This window comes from Meleagris gallopavo, chromosome 1, assembly GCF_905368555.1.
Source record: "Meleagris gallopavo chromosome 1, MGAL_WU_HG_1.1, whole genome shotgun sequence".
Classification (NCBI taxonomy): domain Eukaryota; kingdom Metazoa; phylum Chordata; class Aves; order Galliformes; family Phasianidae; genus Meleagris; species Meleagris gallopavo.
In genome coordinates this window covers 7,830,388-7,848,819 of record NC_139404.1, presented here as the reverse complement: position 1 = coordinate 7,848,819, position 18,432 = coordinate 7,830,388, and the positions used below count along the sequence as shown (strand labels likewise).

The 18,432-nt window shown below is 39.8% G+C and overlaps 1 protein-coding gene across 2 annotated transcripts in view; it reads left to right on the top strand.

Annotated features, from left to right (window-relative positions):
• The first annotated feature begins 375 nt into the window (after positions 1–375).
• Positions 376–18,432, top strand: part of GRM3 (glutamate metabotropic receptor 3) — a 46,917-nt gene continuing 28,860 nt past the window's right edge. For both annotated transcript variants that reach the window (XM_085216320.1, XM_085216311.1), the window contains exons 1-2: positions 376–968; positions 13,043–13,898. In XM_085216320.1, the coding sequence (XP_085072446.1) occupies positions 471–968; positions 13,043–13,898 (1,354 nt within the window). In that variant the 5' untranslated portion in view covers positions 376–470. The remainder of the gene's footprint in view (positions 969–13,042; positions 13,899–18,432) is intronic.

Sequence of the window (18,432 nt, the reverse complement as noted above, 5' to 3'; positions counted from 1 at the left end):
CAGAAGACTGAGTCCAGAATAGAAAGATCATGGAATAAGACAGGATGCTATGAGAAAAAAAAAGAAAAAAAAACACAAAATGATCTCTCTCTTTGTAAAATGTAAAACGTTGCTGAACAGTAGTCAACATTAAGTATGTCACCCTGCATGTCTGTGGCCTTCACACAGCTGCCATAGCAAATGCTTAGTTTGTAATCAGTTATGGAGCAAATGGAATAAGGTACTCTATGAGAGCACAAGACAAATATATTTCTTATTTCCCATATTATCTGTATTCCCTTAACACTGTTTTCAAATGTTTTATTGATAAAGCTTTGTAACTCACTTCTTCTGCCTTTTCTAATTATTTTCATCTCTTCTTTAGAAATCCAGTGGAAAGTCTTACTTGCCCATTCTTCACTGACTTGTGGGACAACACTTCAGTTTTGGCAATGGATCAAAAGGAATGAAGAGCACTTTTGCTCCTGCCAATGTTTCTTAGAGCTGCTAAAACAGGACCAATGAAGATGTTCACCAGACTGCAAGTCCTTGCGCTAGCTTTGTTTTCCAAAGGAGTTTTCCTTTCCCTAAGTGACCACAGCTTTGTAAGGAAGGAAATTAAGATAGAAGGAGACCTGGTCTTAGGTGGCTTATTCCCAATCAATGAAAAAGGCACTGGGATAGAAGAATGTGGGAGAATCAATGAGGATCGAGGCATCCAGCGCTTGGAGGCCATGTTGTTTGCCATTGATGAAATCAACAGAGACAACTATTTGCTGCCAGGAATTAAACTTGGAGTTCACATCTTGGACACATGTTCCAGGGATACATACGCCTTAGAACAGTCTTTGGAGTTTGTCAGGGCATCTTTGACTAAAGTGGATGAAACAGAATATATGTGCCCAGATGGCTCATATGCCATTCAAGAGAATTTGCCATTACTCATCGCAGGAGTGATAGGTGGTTCCTATAGCAGCGTCTCCATACAGGTAAGTCACTGTAGCTCCATCAGGTGAGAATGCAGTTTCTGTTATGCAAATTCTGCTCATATGGGAAGGACAAAAATCAAGACTTAGATTAATCAATTGATCCTATGGGTGGGTCTACTGTGTAGTCTTTTTTGTATTAGTTTTATTCATTCTTTAAAACACTTGCTTTAGTTCTAATCTCTGCCAGCTGGTCACTTCCTCTAGTCATGGTGTATCCTGAGGGCAGCTGAAGTTTCCAAAAGTCTTAGTGTTTATTTTGAACTGTGGATTTCATGAGATTTTTATAAACCTATGTTCAGATCTCTACTTTCAGATCAGTAATAAATTATGCCACCTATATTTCTGAATATATATATATATATGCTCAACATGCCAAGTTTATGTGCTATTTGTTATGTAAACAATAGAGATGTAAAATAAAAGAAGAAATCCTTGTCTTACTTCCAGGCTGAAATAAAGTGAAAATGACATATTGCCAGAAACTAAAATTGCACCTGACCCAAAGGATTACAAGAATTTAGCATCTAATTAAGCACGCTGAAGCCAGTAAAAATTATTCTGCTGACTTCAATGAACAAATTCTCAAATATCGCTTACAGACAGCAGTTTCTGAATGGCTTCCAAATTTACTCTCTTTGCTTTTGTTTTCATATATTGTTCATATTAAGATAAATTTTACCAGGAAATGTTGCCTGACAGAATGCAGTGCAAGCACATCAGAAGTCCAGCACAGAAGACAGATGTCCTCAGTACCTTTTGCTCCCTTCTTCTGGCACACTGCATCTTCAGCTTTTGGTTTTATAATATTCATCTCAAATAGATTCTTAGTAGGGTGTTGGAGGGTATTTAATGTCTGGGAATGGTGTAAGGTTGCAGGTGGGATAAATGATCCACATATCCTTCAAGCTATGCTTCCCTTTCATGTTTGTCCTCGGTCTCCAGAAACTAATCCAAATGAATGCTGATTCCTTTTACTCCTGTTCTTCCAATTTTTTTAGAAATTCATGATAAAGCTTAAAGTCTTTGGCATTTTGTTCCACTGAATAAACACAAAGAATACATATGCCCCCTTTTATTCTGCACCTCTGCTCTCCAGCCCAGGAATTTCTATGGCAGTGAAGCCACAGATTAGTTCCCCGCCCCTGCCAGTGATTGCTAGTCACAAGTAAAAACATCCTTTAGTTTCACCAACAATGTCAAATCAACATATAACTGATTATTTTTGATTAAATTAAATAAACCAGACCAAATCACTCATAACCATCTCGAATGATGGCTTAAGCTCAGATTCGTATAGGCTAAGCCCTGCAGCTATTTTTTTTTCTGAATGCCACCAATAGGTTTTGAAAGGCAGCAAACCTTATGACTGAAGGGCACAAGAGAGGTAGACCACTGGGCTACTTTGAGCAATGTGACTTCACAGTCTGTGTACAAGACCTAACTACTGTATCACTGTCAAAGAAGACAAAATCTTCTTCTGTGCTACAGACCATCTCAGCAGTGACAGAAAGCTCAAGGATTTACCTCTTTCATAACCAGGACGATGTTTCTTTCAGTATTTATTTCAGTGAGAATTAATTAAGCAATTGGCTGCTTCTGTTTTCAAGGCATTAATTCCCATCAGCCTGAGAGTATGTCCTGTTTCCATAGGATATGCATAACTACAGAAAGAACATCTCAACATACACCACCTTTTTTGCCTTTTTTTGATCCAGTGCATGGCTTGTCTGTGTATCCATAGACAATAGGAAGTAAGTAGGAAGATGGTTAGCCATACCACAGGGGAATCATTTTTGCAGAGAAAAAGTTCAGCGTCTTTTCAGTAGGAGTGGTTTTGTCCCACTGTGGGTCAGCTTGAGTGTCAGGAATGTATGTCAGCAGTTACATAGGTACGATTGCTTCAAGTGCAAAGAGCCAGGGCTGGAAAAGAGACATGTGAAGAAGAGAAATGATGGCTACAAAATCTTGAGTAACACAGAGTTCATCATTATTCATTGTGTCTCACAATCAGACGAGGGTACATGAAATAAAACAGCAAATTGCAGGCTGTCGTGGGTGCTAAAAACTAAATCAACAGAAGAAGTGACTAGGAAAAAACAGGAAATTCTGTATAGATATCATCCTTGGCTTATCAATTCCCAGGAATGCAAGTATCTCAAGGCTGGTAAAAAATTCTGAAGAAGAAACATAATAAGCTTGCATGATCCCACTGGTAGAGAGGTGGCAGTGGCTTCATTGTACCTTTCATCTGACTGTATTTCTCAGTCCAGTCCAAATTCAACAGTGTCAAAAGGACATAAAGTAGCCTAAAAGCATCTCTATAGAAGTATTTACCATTGAGGGAATTTTAGAGACATTTTCTTCCCTCCCACAAGCCCTGAGGTGGTCACACCACATTCCTAAAATGTCCTGGGTCTTCATACACAACATCTGTCAGTCTGTCTCTTTGAAGCCAGTCCCTGGTGCTCACTGATGTAAGATTAAATCCGTATCTGAAGCGGCAGATTGGATGTGATGCACATGGAATATATTATATATATATCAATGTCTCATATTCCAAAGGCTTGGGTTTGGAACAGCTGTCACATGTAAATCAGAAGTCTTGATAAGAGACTGTCTCATTCAGTTTGTATGAAAAACAGCAATGCATATCTGTATATCACCCGATTTTTGAAACTTACTAAGAAGGATGAAACAGCAGCAATATCTAACAGTAACACCTATGCTATGCACAGCTTTGCATAGTTGCCAGTAGTTATTCAAACATAATATCTTTCTTGCACATCTTTTCAGAAAAATAAATAGGTCCACAAATCACTCAGTATGCCAAAATTTCCAGCTAGAAAAGAAATATTTAGTAGATTACTTCCCCTTGATATAGATTAGGTTGGCTCCTCACCAGTCCATCTCTTCTAGATTTCCTCTAGAACTCAAATTACCTAGAAAAGATTTAATAATGCTGCTCATCTTGTTAAGATAGCCAGTCATGACTTCAGTTTTGAAAGAAAAAATCCCTATCAAAAAGAGCAGGCACTGCAGACTCAAGCCTGAAGATATAAGAACTTCAGAGCACTAAAAACAAATCTTCTGATGGTATGCCAGACAACTATCACATTTTCTGACTGTCAGCTGTACACCTCTACAGCTTCAACAGCAGCTGCCATCACTCCCCTACCAAACATGAGAACCCTCCATCTAGAAGGTGCAGCATGAGACTGAGCCCTCCCTTCTCCCATGCTTCCAGGCTGTCCTCAGGGTGCTGAGTGCTTTCCATTGTAGACCTCTCGAATACTTCTCATTTGCTCAAGAGCTGTAAGCATCATAGAGTCCACTGCACATCTTCTCAGCCTGAAAATATGAGCTCTTCAGACAAGAAATTATTTCTGTTACTTTTCTTTGTTTTTTTTTCCTCCCGTGAATATGTCATTGTATTTCAAAACCTTCTCTTCACCTCTTTCACCTTCCCTCACCAGATTTCTGTCTGGACAGCTGTCTGCAAAATCACTTCATGATGCTCCTGCTGTCAGATTTCTGTTTCTTTCATTATCCTTCCACCAAGGAAAAAAAAATTTATTGGTAAATCAGCAACGAACACCTTCCCCACTGAGTCTGTATGCGCAATAGGCACTTTTTGCAGAGAGAAAAACAAGAGAATGCAGAATGCTTAATTATTTTCTGGTCAGACTAGGCTATTATCGTTAATGACGATCTGGATAATTAGTTTTTAGATGATGTGTTTAAATTAGCACTGGGCCCAATCTGCACAGCATTTGATCCCTCAAAACCCTAGTCAGGCTTCTCAGCTGTTGAAAAGGCTCATGTAAAAAGCTTTTTTCCCAGTAAAAATTTCTGAGTCGAGCTGATTCTGGGATCAGAAGGTACATTCTCTCAAGTTCTGAGAACTTAATTTCGCTTTAAAATAGTTTTTTAATCAAGTCCAATTATTCACCGTCTCCTACCTGACAACAGAAATTTCAGACTTATTTTCTTTAGGGATGTTCAATGACATTGTAAAAAAGGATGAGAAAAAAACACTGTTTGTTTGCATAGGGGAGCACCTGCACCGATAATCCATATGCCATGTTTAAAATACTCAGGTCAGCTCTGTAGGGAATATGCACGTGTAAGCAGCAATATGAGTACTCGAGTCCTGGATTTGGCCACACACAATACTTTGTTTCTGCAACCTGGTCTTGTCTTTTGAAAGTGAAGATCAGGCTACACTCCCTACAGCCATTTCTCTTAAAATCCTTAAGACATTCCTTCAGGACCTTGTATCTGTGTATCCACTGCCTTCGTATTTACATAGGGCTTCAGCCTTTTGCGAAGTTTCCTTTATGCTGCTGACATACAAGATCTCCAAATCACAGTCATGGAGGTTATTTCCCATTTAAAGATTCATCTAGAAAAAAATGTCAGAGTACAAACCACTGCCCAGCTGTCTTCCTGTGAATCCTTGCTGTGTCACAAGTAAACTAGCAACAACCACAAGAGAGGATTTAAATTTAAATTACTGTTATCAAAACAGCTAAAGTCTCTCTCCAAAGTGAGTGACCATCTGGTGAGACTATGTACTCATTTACTGACTGTCTTTCCCTGGCTATCATTTCTCTTTAGCCACACGTTCGGTCAGGGACTCCTGGAGCGTGAAACAAACCACCTCTGTTTTCTTTCTTCAAGAATAAACCATCTTCCAACCATAGAATCCAGAGAACAGGATGTGATTTTCACAATATGGAAAATAATGCATTAGAAAAACTACATGCAGGAAAAAATCTTATAATGTAAGGGTGTTCAGTCTCTCTGCATATGGACTCAATAAGGATATGGGCAGGACATGTGCTAGAGGCCGCTGGAGTCATCAAGGACTACACTGCACATATGCCATTTGTGCTCTGTAGAATAGCTTTGCACTGAACTGTGCAATAGCCTGAGGTGATTTCGTGCTTTTATGGCTAAATCCTTACTAAAAGATCTATTCTGTGAGATGGGCCACCTGCCACTAATACTTAAGTTATATATGCACTTTCTAACTTTTTGGTGTCTCCTTCAAACTTCTTCCCTCTTTTATCTTGGTTCTTTCTCTCCCTCCTCTATCCTGCAGCCAGATTCTTCTTGTTTGCTCCTTTCTGTGTTTCTGTTCCATGTTTAGAAAATGAGCATCCACTCGGTTGGGATTTTCAAAGTGCCTAGACAACACCAGATGCGTGCTCCCTAAAGATTCCAAATAAATGTAGGTACCTTCCTCTCCTTGGCTTCCTAGAAAATCACAAGCTAATTCATTCCTCTGCAGTCTTGGTTGATCAGTTAGTTGATTGGTTGGTTTTTCATTTGTTTTTGTTTCTTTTCCTTCTGTGTGAGACTTTTCTCCTGTTGCAAGTGGAAATGTGTAAACCCCAAACTTTCCGGTAAGAAAAGAGCTCTTCAGTGTTCCATGTGAGGATGTAACTACAGGAGAAACTGAACAGGAATGCATTAAGGACATCTTGGCATCACCAACTCTCATTCTGCCCCTTCTGAGTGGGACAGATGATGTGCCCCAAACAATGGTATTCACTTCTAACTCCAAGGTCTCATTTATTCTTTTTGAACCACCAGCTTTACTGGTTTTTGAACCATCAGACTTTTTCTCAAAGGCAGTCATCAGCTGTAAATGTGACACGAGTCACACATAGGTTTACAAGGTCTCTAAGTAGAATCATACCCATCTTGCACAGATCAAGGTCTTCTGCAAGAGTCTCTTCTCAGACTGCCAGCTTAGCGCTAAGCTTACGTCACTTCAACAGCTAATGCTGCTCAGAGGCAGAGTGCATATGTGACAGCTCACTGTACAGAAAGAACAACAATTTCCAAGCAATTCTTTGCTTAGAGAAAATCATCTCTCTGTGTGTCCTTGCTTTATATTTGATTACACAGGACAAGCATATAGAAAGATATTCCTGGGTTGTCCACAGAAGTCGTACACATTATTCTGTCAGTGTTGCCAATATCTTGTGTTCTTCTCATAGATGCAATTATTTCACTGTTCAAACACTACTTCTCTAGATGTGGCACATTTTGAGTCCACTGCAAATATTTAGCTCTCTATCTTTGTTGCCAAAATATTCAGAAGAGCTAGACTGAAACAGTTTTCCTGTTTTCTGTTAACTGAAAAAAAAAAAAAAAAAAAAAGGAAAAAAAAATCACATTTCTTTTTTGTTTGTTTGTTTGTTTTTTCTGTGTTATCTCTTTTTTGGAAGGCATTTTTCTAGAAAACAAAAAAAAAGTGACACTGGAAAACAGATCTCTTAGTATCAAAAATAGAAAAATGTGAATAAAAACTACTGCTTCTGTCCTGTAATGTATCAGATTACACACAAATACAAGTTGGGATGGTGCTCCTGAATAAGTTGGTTGCTTCTGGCTCAGTTTCTGGCTATTAACCCTTAATGATTAAAAGGACAGGGATACCAGCACTACTGATGAATCTAAATATTTTCTGCTGTAGGTTGTGACACGGCCCCCATGTAAAGGCTGTATTTCATAGTGCCTTTTATGCTATTCCAGACCACTGTAATACCCAGTTTTAAATGGAGAATGTAGAGAAGATGTTCTAGACTGATAGAGGCATTTCAAGTCGAATATCAGTATAGTACTTAATCTCTTAATTTGCTATTGAAAACATATCAGAATCTGGAGTTACATATTTTCTGAGTTAGACGGCTACATTTGCATCACTGAAACCTGCCCATCTCAAATAGTTTCAAATCATGTAAGTGATAAATGGCCAAGCTGAGCTGTTGGTTAAGGACACACCAGGGTGAGTTCTTGGGCTGTAATGCTAAAGAAGGTTGGCATCTTGTCTATCCTCTACCTAGTTCTGAAAGATTGGAAAGACTGCATCAAGTTGCAGCTCCTGCATCTTTTAGCTTCTGGCATTCCCTCCCTTGGGAATGTCATAGACTGTTAAAGCATGTTGGCCCATGGTTAACACAAGAAAGAAATTGGACGATGAGAGATTTTAGCGATGTTTAGAAAGTATTGATGTGGATGGATCAAACTGTTTCCAAAGTAAGAGATATGATCTTGAGCCTACTGAAATCCAAGACAATAGCAAAAAGTTATGGTAGAGGCCATGAGTATGACAGACCAACACTTAGTGAAATGGTGATTCCTTCAGTGTCTCAGTAGTCACTATCCACCTGTACCTCACTCCCATTCTGCTCAGCAGCCTAATTTGCAATCTGTTCGAAACAACAACAGCAGTACTTGTCTGTCTCAAAGGAGTTTTGTGAAATTAGATTTATTAAACCTTGTTAAGTATCATGAGATTCTCACATGGAAAATGTTTCAGAAGTGCAGAGCACTGCGATCTAACAAGTGACCTCCTCTGTCCAAGCAGTGTGTGATACATGCTTGTGAAGAAACATTTTCTGTCCTAGCACTTTGAAGATTTTTCGTTTTCCAAAGTGTTTCCTGTGTTCCCCAACCATATACATGTTAAAACAGTTCAAGGAGAAGGGAAATTTCAACTTAAAAAAATGAAATAAATTCTATTACCAGGAAAAAAAAAATCCTACATGAGATAGACAAAATGTTTGATCGGATTTCATAAATCTCCTTCAACAAATGAAAAGACAGACCAGAGTTTCTGATAACACAGGTCTTACCTACCTGATCCAGTCTATCATCAGGACTAGTGAATGTCCAGAAACACACTGGGAAGCCAAATTCTTGTGATCGAGAGCTGCACCTAATTCACTGCTCCTTGCATGTAGTTATTACGAAGAACTTTTCAGTGTTATAAACTATATTGCCCATTTTCCATAAGTATTTGTATGGTCCCTGATGTACAGGGTCTCAGAACGGAGTAGTAGCAATACAGAGATGAAACAAGGGCAGAGCTGGGTCCTTACAATTGTAGCTCCATAGCAGTCTGCTCCTGCCAAGAGACATGGCACACATGGGATCTTTCTGCCCTGCTCATGTTGGGCAGCTTCTTATGACAATGGAGTGAGCAACCAGTTTTTCACACTCATTGGACACTTCAGCACAGGACAGTCTCCATGCTAATAAATCCATCAGCATGAAGGCATACAAAGGTTTCCTGTCAGTCTGGAAGTTGGCATGCTTTGTTCACAGGAAACCATGCAAAGCAGTTGCTTTAGGATTGCAACAACAGAGTATCCAGCTTCATTTTCAAAGGTGCAAAACCCATCAGTTTCAACAAACAAAACCAAAAAAGCAGGCTACTACCGCTATTTAAGTGCCAACATATGGATTTCAGTCTCTAATTGCATGCCCTATGTCTTGATTAAATTTCTGCCTGGAGCTTTGCCAAAACAGATTATTTCACTTAGCTAAAGTTATATCTACACTACAGTTCCGAGCTATAGTGCACATCCTAAAGCAGCCTCAGGTGGTGCAACCTTGGTACTATAGTACACATAACCGAGGTTCATATTACACTGTCCTGTACTACACTTAAACACAGCAGAGCACAACTCCGGATCACCGTAGAGTATAACATAGCCTTAGAATATCAGTTTCCTTCTGAATCTGTTGCCTGCACTTTGATCTTGCTGTTCATTTTGTCAAGATCAGATTTTCAGAATCAGATGCTCAGGTCAGCACAGAAAGAGCTTTAAAAATCAGGACTATTCTGTAATTAGCCTGAAACCAGAGCTCCTTTGAAAAATTAGTCCTTAAAATCAAAACGTTGGAATATTGCAACTTCAAAATTTCCAGAGGATTTTCTTGATCTGAGTTAATTACAGATACGGCTTCCTTGAGCTCCATCATCAGTCACAGCACTTGGGAATCATTGGGTCACCATCTTCTATGAATAATCAGACTTTCTTTTCTTTTAATCTTTGTTTGTTTGTTTGTTTTCTTCCATGAAAAATCTACCATCTGGACATCACTGAAGAGCTTTACAGCAAAGAGCATTGCATTAGAGAAGTTTTCCTGTCCCTCTAACACAGGAAGCAGAATTGCTAGAAAAGTGACCTCTGGGGTGCAAGACTGCTTATGAAATGAGGCAGTAGTTCTGTTTCCCTGTATATAAGTAGCTTTGATGCTTAAACTAATAGAAATGAATAAATAAATAAATAACATGCTATATTTCTTAGAACTATCTTTCTGTGAAGGCTTGACTACACACTGAATAACATTGCTTTATGTACAAAATTGGCCCATTTGGGGGGGAAAATGCAGAACAATATGTGTATATATTCTTATTATGGTCTAGTTAAAACAAAATAATTCCCGCTAGGATAAACTGAGGCAAGAATAGCAATGCCAGACCACACAGTTCTGCAACAAATGCTCTGGAATAGCTGCACAGAGGAATTCTTATCACCAAATCAAAGTGCTCTTTTTGAATGAGGACATATGAGCATCTGAATATATGGGCACATAATCAAAAGTTACAACTCACAGAGACTAGACAATACTCAGACCATCCATTGCACATCTCAGTGCAACCCAATTGCTTTATATCTTTTATTTTAAATGTCCACAACGAAAATTAAATCCCTTTGTTCCCTTTGTATAAGGCAGTTAATTGCATGCTAGCATCCAGCAAGGTTGTTAGGACTGTGTCAGATGTTACCTGAAGGACAATAACTTATTCAACCACAGCATTTCCCACATGTGCCTACAGCCTTAGGCAACACCACAGGGCACTATCCCATGCTTCCCTTGAGAATAAACCATCCAAGCAGTGTAGACAAGGCTTTATATTAGTTTAAGCTAAAGAAAACCTCTCTCAGATATCATTTTACTGTGGCATGGATCAGCAATCCGGGCACAGACACCTACAGACCTGAGCCTGCTTCTTGCTACTGCACCAGGAGGGGTAAGGACAAGGTCTCCCTCGGTCCCATGTTTCAGACAGCTCAGGGGGTTGTGAAAGTCACTGTGCACATATGGTGAGGCAGCAGATTCTGATCTGGAAAACACCAGTTTGCAGTGGGAGTCTGAGCTATGGCAGGAGGTTGACTTCTGCAATGTTATCTTAAAATAAAAGAATAATCTACATCTACAAAATCTCAAGTGATAAAGGACACCAAAAAGCAATAAAATTATTTAGACTATTTTTACTGAGCTGTCTGTTTTGCTACTTATTCTTTAAAATTTGCCTTGTTCTATGGAAGTCGCTCCAAAAGTAACGCCTCCTATTTATTTCCATGGAAATAGCAACATCTACAAAGAACAAAATAACCCTATTCAGTAGAGCAAATTCTCAGCTATAAAAGATTATTTTTTAACTTAGTTGCCACCATTAGCGATGCATTTTCTCCTGTGATGAACAAGAGACTGCATGCCACACTCACAAGAATCTGCAACAGTGAAGGTGACCCACTGTTGCTAGGAAGATGTTGCTCATTCAGCCCATCTATCGTGGGACCAAACAGATAGAAGCTAGAAGGCATTAAATCCAGCCTATGCAGTGGGTGTAGTAGGACAGTCGAGACAAGATTGGCAGTGTGCTCCATGGTATTCAAACTGGTATGGGATATGGAGTTATAGTGTTGCAATAGAAAGACTGTCTTCCTCTCTGGTCTGACTCTGGGATTTTGAGACTTCATCTTAGACAGTATTGTGATCTTGTGGTCAGAGTGGGTGGTTCATTCAGGTTCCAGGAAATCCAGAATGATCGCTCCTTTCCTATTCCAAAAGCAGTGCAGATCACTTTAGCCACTGAGGGCTGCATCTTTAACTTATTCTTTGTTGAGGAACTGTCATGGTGTCATTCTTTGGACTGCCATCTTTAGTTTGGCTCAGCTCATAGTGGTGACACTACACCTCGTCATCAATAATGATGAGATCCAAGAAACTGTCCCTTTCAGCTTCATACTGTTTCAATAAGTCCCGACAAAGTTGTTTACAGTGCTCTCCCTGTTCCTGTGTGAGTATTAATGGGAACCACCAGGCACAAACTTTGTGATATTCCTATGTTGCCGCCATCATTCCCAGTGCATTGAAGCTAATATTCAACTCTGTACACAGTTCCCCGGTCATATTCCACTGATTTGCATAGATGAGCTGATCAAGATGCTCTTCATTTTGTGGTATGACAGCCATGCATGGCCATCCAGAACATGAGTTATCTTTTGTGTCGCTGTCATCAGTGCTGAAACAAACAATCCACCACCTCACTGTGCTCACATCTGCTGTTTGGACTCCATAAACATTCAGCAAGTGTCAATGAATGTCAGTGGGTGCGATTTTTTCCACATGGAGGAACTCAGTGACATATCTTTGCTTCATCCACACTTCCATGTCAAATACCATTTTGTCAGACCGCCCCCCTGCTGTCATTTGTCATACACAAGAAAATGCAATGGAATTTTGGTGGGAAGGTTCAACCTCTACTTCCATACCACAAACATCCGCTTCTGTCATGGTAGGCTAGCATCATAAAATTCAAAGTGTTACTTTCAATATTCCATAGTGCATCACAAGAGGAGAACTAGCACACAACAAATTTGCCATCTCATATGGACTACAGCCAGAACAGCTCAGAAGACTGTTTAAAAAGTAAAAAGTAGGAGAGGCAGTGACTCAATATATGAATAAACGCGGTCAGGGAGTGTTGTGAAAGAAGAAGTCTGTACATATGTATCCATGATATTTACGTAAATCAGAAATTTGCATCTTTTTAAGTGTATCTGTTTATCAACTGCCTTGATTCTTGGAGAAGAAGAATCACACCTCTGAACAGGTGACATCCAAAACTCTGACATGCAAAACTCCACACCCTAGTAAGGAGCATAAGCTGAGACAGAAGTTTATCAGCCATTTTTATTTAATTCTCTGTTGGTTTAAACAGAATCAGCTTGACAGAAATAAAGGATCTGTTGCAGATGCAGCCCAAAAAGGATTTGGGGGAGACAGCTGGACAGCAGAACAGATATTTAGCACATGCGCAGTATACTGCAGTCACAAGAGAATATTACCAGTATCCTCTATCAACATCCTTAACCTTTGATTGTCTGAAAACATCGTATTAAAAATCACTACTTATTACTTCCCCTATATATTTTTATAAATATCATCCTTTAAAAATATTTTATTCCCCTTTATTGCAGGTGGCAAATTTGCTCAGACTCTTCCAGATCCCCCAGATAAGTTATGCCTCCACCAGTGCCAAGCTGAGTGACAAATCCCGTTACGACTATTTTGCAAGGACAGTGCCCCCTGACTTCTACCAAGCAAAAGCCATGGCTGAAATCTTGCGGTTCTTCAACTGGACTTATGTGTCAACGGTTGCTTCGGAAGGAGACTATGGGGAGACGGGGATTGAAGCCTTTGAGCAGGAAGCTCGCCTCCGCAACATCTGCATTGCCACCTCTGAGAAAGTGGGACGGTCCAACATCAGAAAGTCCTATGATGGCGTGATCAGAGAGTTGCTGCAGAAACCCAATGCCAGAGTGGTGGTGCTGTTCATGCGAGGCGATGACTCTCGGGAGCTCATTGCAGCTGCCAATCGCTTCAATGTTTCCTTCACCTGGATTGCCAGTGACGGATGGGGAGCACAAGAGAGTATTGTCAAAGGTAATGAGCATATAGCCTCTGGGGCAATAACCTTGGAGCTTGCTTCCCATCCAGTTAAAGAGTTTGACAGGTATTTCCAAAGCCTCAGTCCGTACAATAACAGACGAAACCCCTGGTTCAAGGACTTTTGGGAGCAAAAATTCCAGTGTAATCTCCAGAACCGAAAACCACACAAAAAAACTTGTGACAAGCACTTCACCATCAACAGTTCCAATTATGAGCAAGAATCCAAGATCATGTTTGTTGTGAATGCTGTGTATGCGATGGCCCATGCCTTGCATAAAATGCAGCGGACTCTGTGTCCAAACACCACCAAACTGTGTGATGCTATGAAACATTTGGATGGCAAGAAGCTGTACAAAGATTATCTCCTGAAAGTAAACTTTACAGGTAATAACTTTGCTTTCAGCGCACACAGAATATCACTGTAATTCATGAAATATTCATTGGTCACAGTTCCAGCCTATAGTCACTAGTTAGGGTTCAAACTAGAGTCATATTTAAGGAAGGCTACTCCTGTCACAGAAAGGAAGCATGGTTGGTGTTGTTTTCAGCAGTACGATGAGATGGGGTGGCAGCAGTACATCTTGGAAATGTTACCATCCATCCTATACACTTCTGGACATCAGTCTCCATATCAGTCATAGCCTGTTCGGCTTTTGCTGGGCATGTCTCAGGGTCATTGGTCATTTCACCACTTGCTACACTAGGCAGTTGCCTACTGTGACTATGCCAAGAGTTGGCCTTCTCTACATAGCATTTGGGCCCTAAACAAAGGCCAATGCCCTTGAAATAGAAAAACAATGATTCCTGCTCTAAAATCAGATAGGTAAAAAATACCTAAATTTGTGGGACAGAGTTATAATCTGTGCCGAAGCTCTTTAAACTTTATGACCAAGTACAGAAAGTTAGATTAAATGTGTACAAAATAGTCATAGACAGAGTGGATTATCTGGTAATGATATAAGCAAATTTCACAAGGACTGGTTGTGCAGCACAAGACAGGTCTGTGTTTTGGCCATCACAAATGACTGGGTTTACGTTTGCTTTTAATGTTACACCATAGCAAGGCTAAGTAGGTCACAAGCATCATGCCCTCTAGTTCTAATGTGCCTAATTTTCTGCTGAAGCATTTTCTTTGAGCTTGCATTTCTATGTATTATTAAACTGGTATATGCCTAGCTGACCAAACTGCTAATAAGGGAACATCATGCTGTGCTTTCTATGAGAACTAGCCCCAAGAGGTACAGAAGTGCAAATACACATCACACAACATGCTCAGTCTCAAGAGACCGTCAGTAAAAGTACAACATTAATATCACTAGAAATTATGTGAAACTGTCAGATTGGAACTCAGCATTTCATTCACTATAAGATCCTATGGCCTCCCAGCATCTTACTAGCTGACTTGTTTAGAGTATTCCAGGCTTCATGAATCCCATACGCCTTGATTTCCTTAACATAGAAAGCAAAGAAGAGCAGAAGGGACTGGTCATTTCCTGCGTCTTACCTTATTCCACAGGAGGTGATTCAGGAAAAGGCAAGAGCTTAGACATGCTCTGGTAATATAGGTTCAATCGTAAAGAATAATAATGTTCTCAGAAAGAGCAGCTGGAATTTGAAATGTTTCAAAACTCTCATTTGACTGTTGCATGCAATTCGGATGAAGCAACAGCCGTGACCAGAGTCACATGATGTTTGTGTATGTTATGTTGTTTTGTCTCCTCCTAAAGACTGCTACATCAGTAAGAACAGTCAGTCACATGCCATCTCATATATGGAGGTATAGTCAATGTATATGTATCACATGAAGTGCTGTAACTGTATTTGATTTATCTATCTATTAATTTTGTGTCTCACAGAAAACAGCATAAAAGCCTTTTCATCATTAGAGCCATGGAAAATTAGAAATAATCACCATGTCTCCTCCCTCTCCATATCACACTTAGAAAACAGAGAAAATATTTTGCTTACATTCATCCCCAAAGATATTTGGCTATCTTGAGGTTTCTTAGGACAGTAACAACCTACCCCAATGTATTCACTCAGTGCATTCATTCAGTTCAGTAACTTGAACATCAATAATTTGAAAACATAATCTGATTTTTCTGGATTTAAGTACGTACATTCTTCAGTCTATTGTTAAATATTCTTGGCTCCATTGCTTGATTCCCAAAAATTTTTCTGTCATGTACATTTTTTTAAGCACTCAAACATTTTCCCACTCAGCCAAGATGTAAAGCCAAGATATCTACTTTTTTCTTTGACCAAAATTCCAGGAAAAGAAATCATTTAGATACAGATAGAAAATTTCACTATCATGTTGACTGAAATATATTTTATATTTCTTAAGAATTAGAAATTGAAGCTTCCAAGCTGAAAAAAAAGCATTCAAAACCTATCTTGTCTCAAAACTTTTAAAATGGAAAGCTTTTTAGAATTGAATGAACTGTTTTAAAAGTCAGTGTGGAAGTCTTTCAAACTCTAAAGAACCCTGCTTTCAGTTGATTTCCAGTTTAAACTGTTAGAAATCATGAAGAGTTCTTTTCCAAGGGCTTTGTTCCGTATGTATTATTGCTAGTTTACAGCATGATTTGCTCATCCCCCGTTGCCTTGTTATCAGTTCTCCCATTATGATGTTAATTCACACTCTTACTGTCTGCAGTCTTTGAAACCACATGAGTGATTTTTAAGTAGTGAAAGAATCAGCAAGTCTCCTATGACTTCTTTTCAATAACGTGAAATTTTAATACATACCAATTTTGTCATTGATTTGCACAGGACCAAGGACTCATTTTTGCTATTTTCTGCTTGAAAAAATTCTATGGGTATGTTGCTAATGCAACAAATATTTGATCAACCATGTTCTCATATTTCCAGCTCCAAAACTGAGAACACATACTCAGTCCAGAGTGAGGATGGCATGGATGCCACCAACCCATCAGCTACCCTACAGTCAAGTCAGACTGATTTTTCTCACTTAGTATCATAGAACTGTTTGAGTTGGAAGAGATCATCTAGCCTAACTCCCCTGCAATGAACAGAGGTACCACAGCTATATCAGGTTGCTCAGAGCTCCATCCAGCCTGACCTTCAGTGCCTCCAGGGATAGAGCACCAACCACTTCTCAGCACCCTTTTCCAGTGCCTCACCACCCTTATCATAAAGAATATTTTCCCTATATTCAATGAAGATCTGTCCTCTTTTGGTTTGAAACCATTTCCCCTTGACCTATCACTTCTTTAGCATTAGATGGTGGTGCACACTCAACAAATGAATTAGGCAATAAACAAAAGTGACAGCCATGTTTGCTCACACACACAAATGGTTTTTAAGAGATGCCTTCAGTTCTGAAAGGCATAGACAGGTGAACTTTGCATGCATAAACATACAGCAGGTAGCATCTTGCAACTTACCATGAAAACATCTGACAAATGGCCCTGAATGTGTTCTCCCATCTTCCCAGTACATTCAAACACACCAGTCTGGGCAAATGACAGGATTCAATTATGTGATTAGTGTGACATTGTGCAATTTTAAACATTTACCTTATACATGTTAATTAGTTCTAGTCATTCATCAATTATAGTTAATGGAGGGGATCAGCACTCACAAAGGGTGATTCAGCCCACGTGAGATATGATTTGCTCCTATATCTCTTTCAGTTGACAACAGAAGGAGCTGAGCAACTGAGATTCTCACCTGCTGTTTGGCTAAAAGCCTGAGGTAAGCCTCCCAGGCACAGCAGTAATGGGATCTGTAGGGAAATACTCAGGCACCAGCTGATAGCATGGCTGGAGAAGAGGACTGATCAAGATTTGTGCACTCCCGTGCCACTGCTGCTACTGACATGCTGTGTGACAGGTTTTTCATAAACACCTCTGGGGGGCTACTTATTTCTCCCTGTTCCTTAAACTGAAATAACTGAATAGAAATGCAGTATGGCATGCAAACAAGTTGAAATTTCCTTCCTTATTTTCTGTGACATACACAGAGTACATATTTTTCTTGCAAGTCAGTAAGATATAGATGACAAATGTGTTATCCTGAATCCTTCCTCTAAGGGAAAGCTGTTTATTCCTAGTACCCAGTTCCAGCAGCAGGATCTGAGAATACAAAGACTGGCCAACAAGTAAACATACCCACACCATCTCAGCGCTTGTTTGGGCTTTCAAGGAGTCATATGCTGGTTCATCCACTTGGCTTTCCTGTGCTCTTTGTTCCTTCCTGAGAGCACAAGTGCAGCATTTGACGTTATGAATTGTGATGCTATTCTGCTGATAAGGAGACAGTGGTTCAAGAGGCTGTTAACTTTTATTGCCACTACAACAAAGTGTCAAACTAAAGCAAGGGGCTCCATAGAAGAGAGTGAGGAATAAACTCAGAGGGCCTTCTCAAGGAAGGTGTGAATCTGGGGATTAGCTCCAGCAGAAGGCAAAGTTCCACATATCCAGAACCCCCCTTCTCTGACAGATGGAGATGTCAGTACAGCAACCAGTGCTAAATATTTCAACTCCTTTAAGCCACTGGGATCAAACAGAAAAGAAATACAACGACAGATCAGTACCAATTTTAGGCAACACCCACATTTATAGCATTCAGTGTCTTGTCTTACTTATTTCATCCTCCACAGCTAAAGGAGAGTCCATCAGCCTCTTTTCCTAGGTGACAGTAATAGGACGAGAGGCAATGGCCTCAAGTTTTGCCAGGGGAGGTTCAAGTTGCATATTAGGAAGGATTGATTTTCAAAAAGAGTGGAGAGGCAATGGGACAGCCTGCCCAGGGAGGTGGTGGAGTCACCAACCCTGGAGGTGTTCAAGAAACATGTAGATGTGGCTCAGAGAGACATGGCTAATGGGCACAGCGGGGATGAATTGGTGATTGGACTAGATGATCTTAGAGATAATTTCCAATCTTAATGATT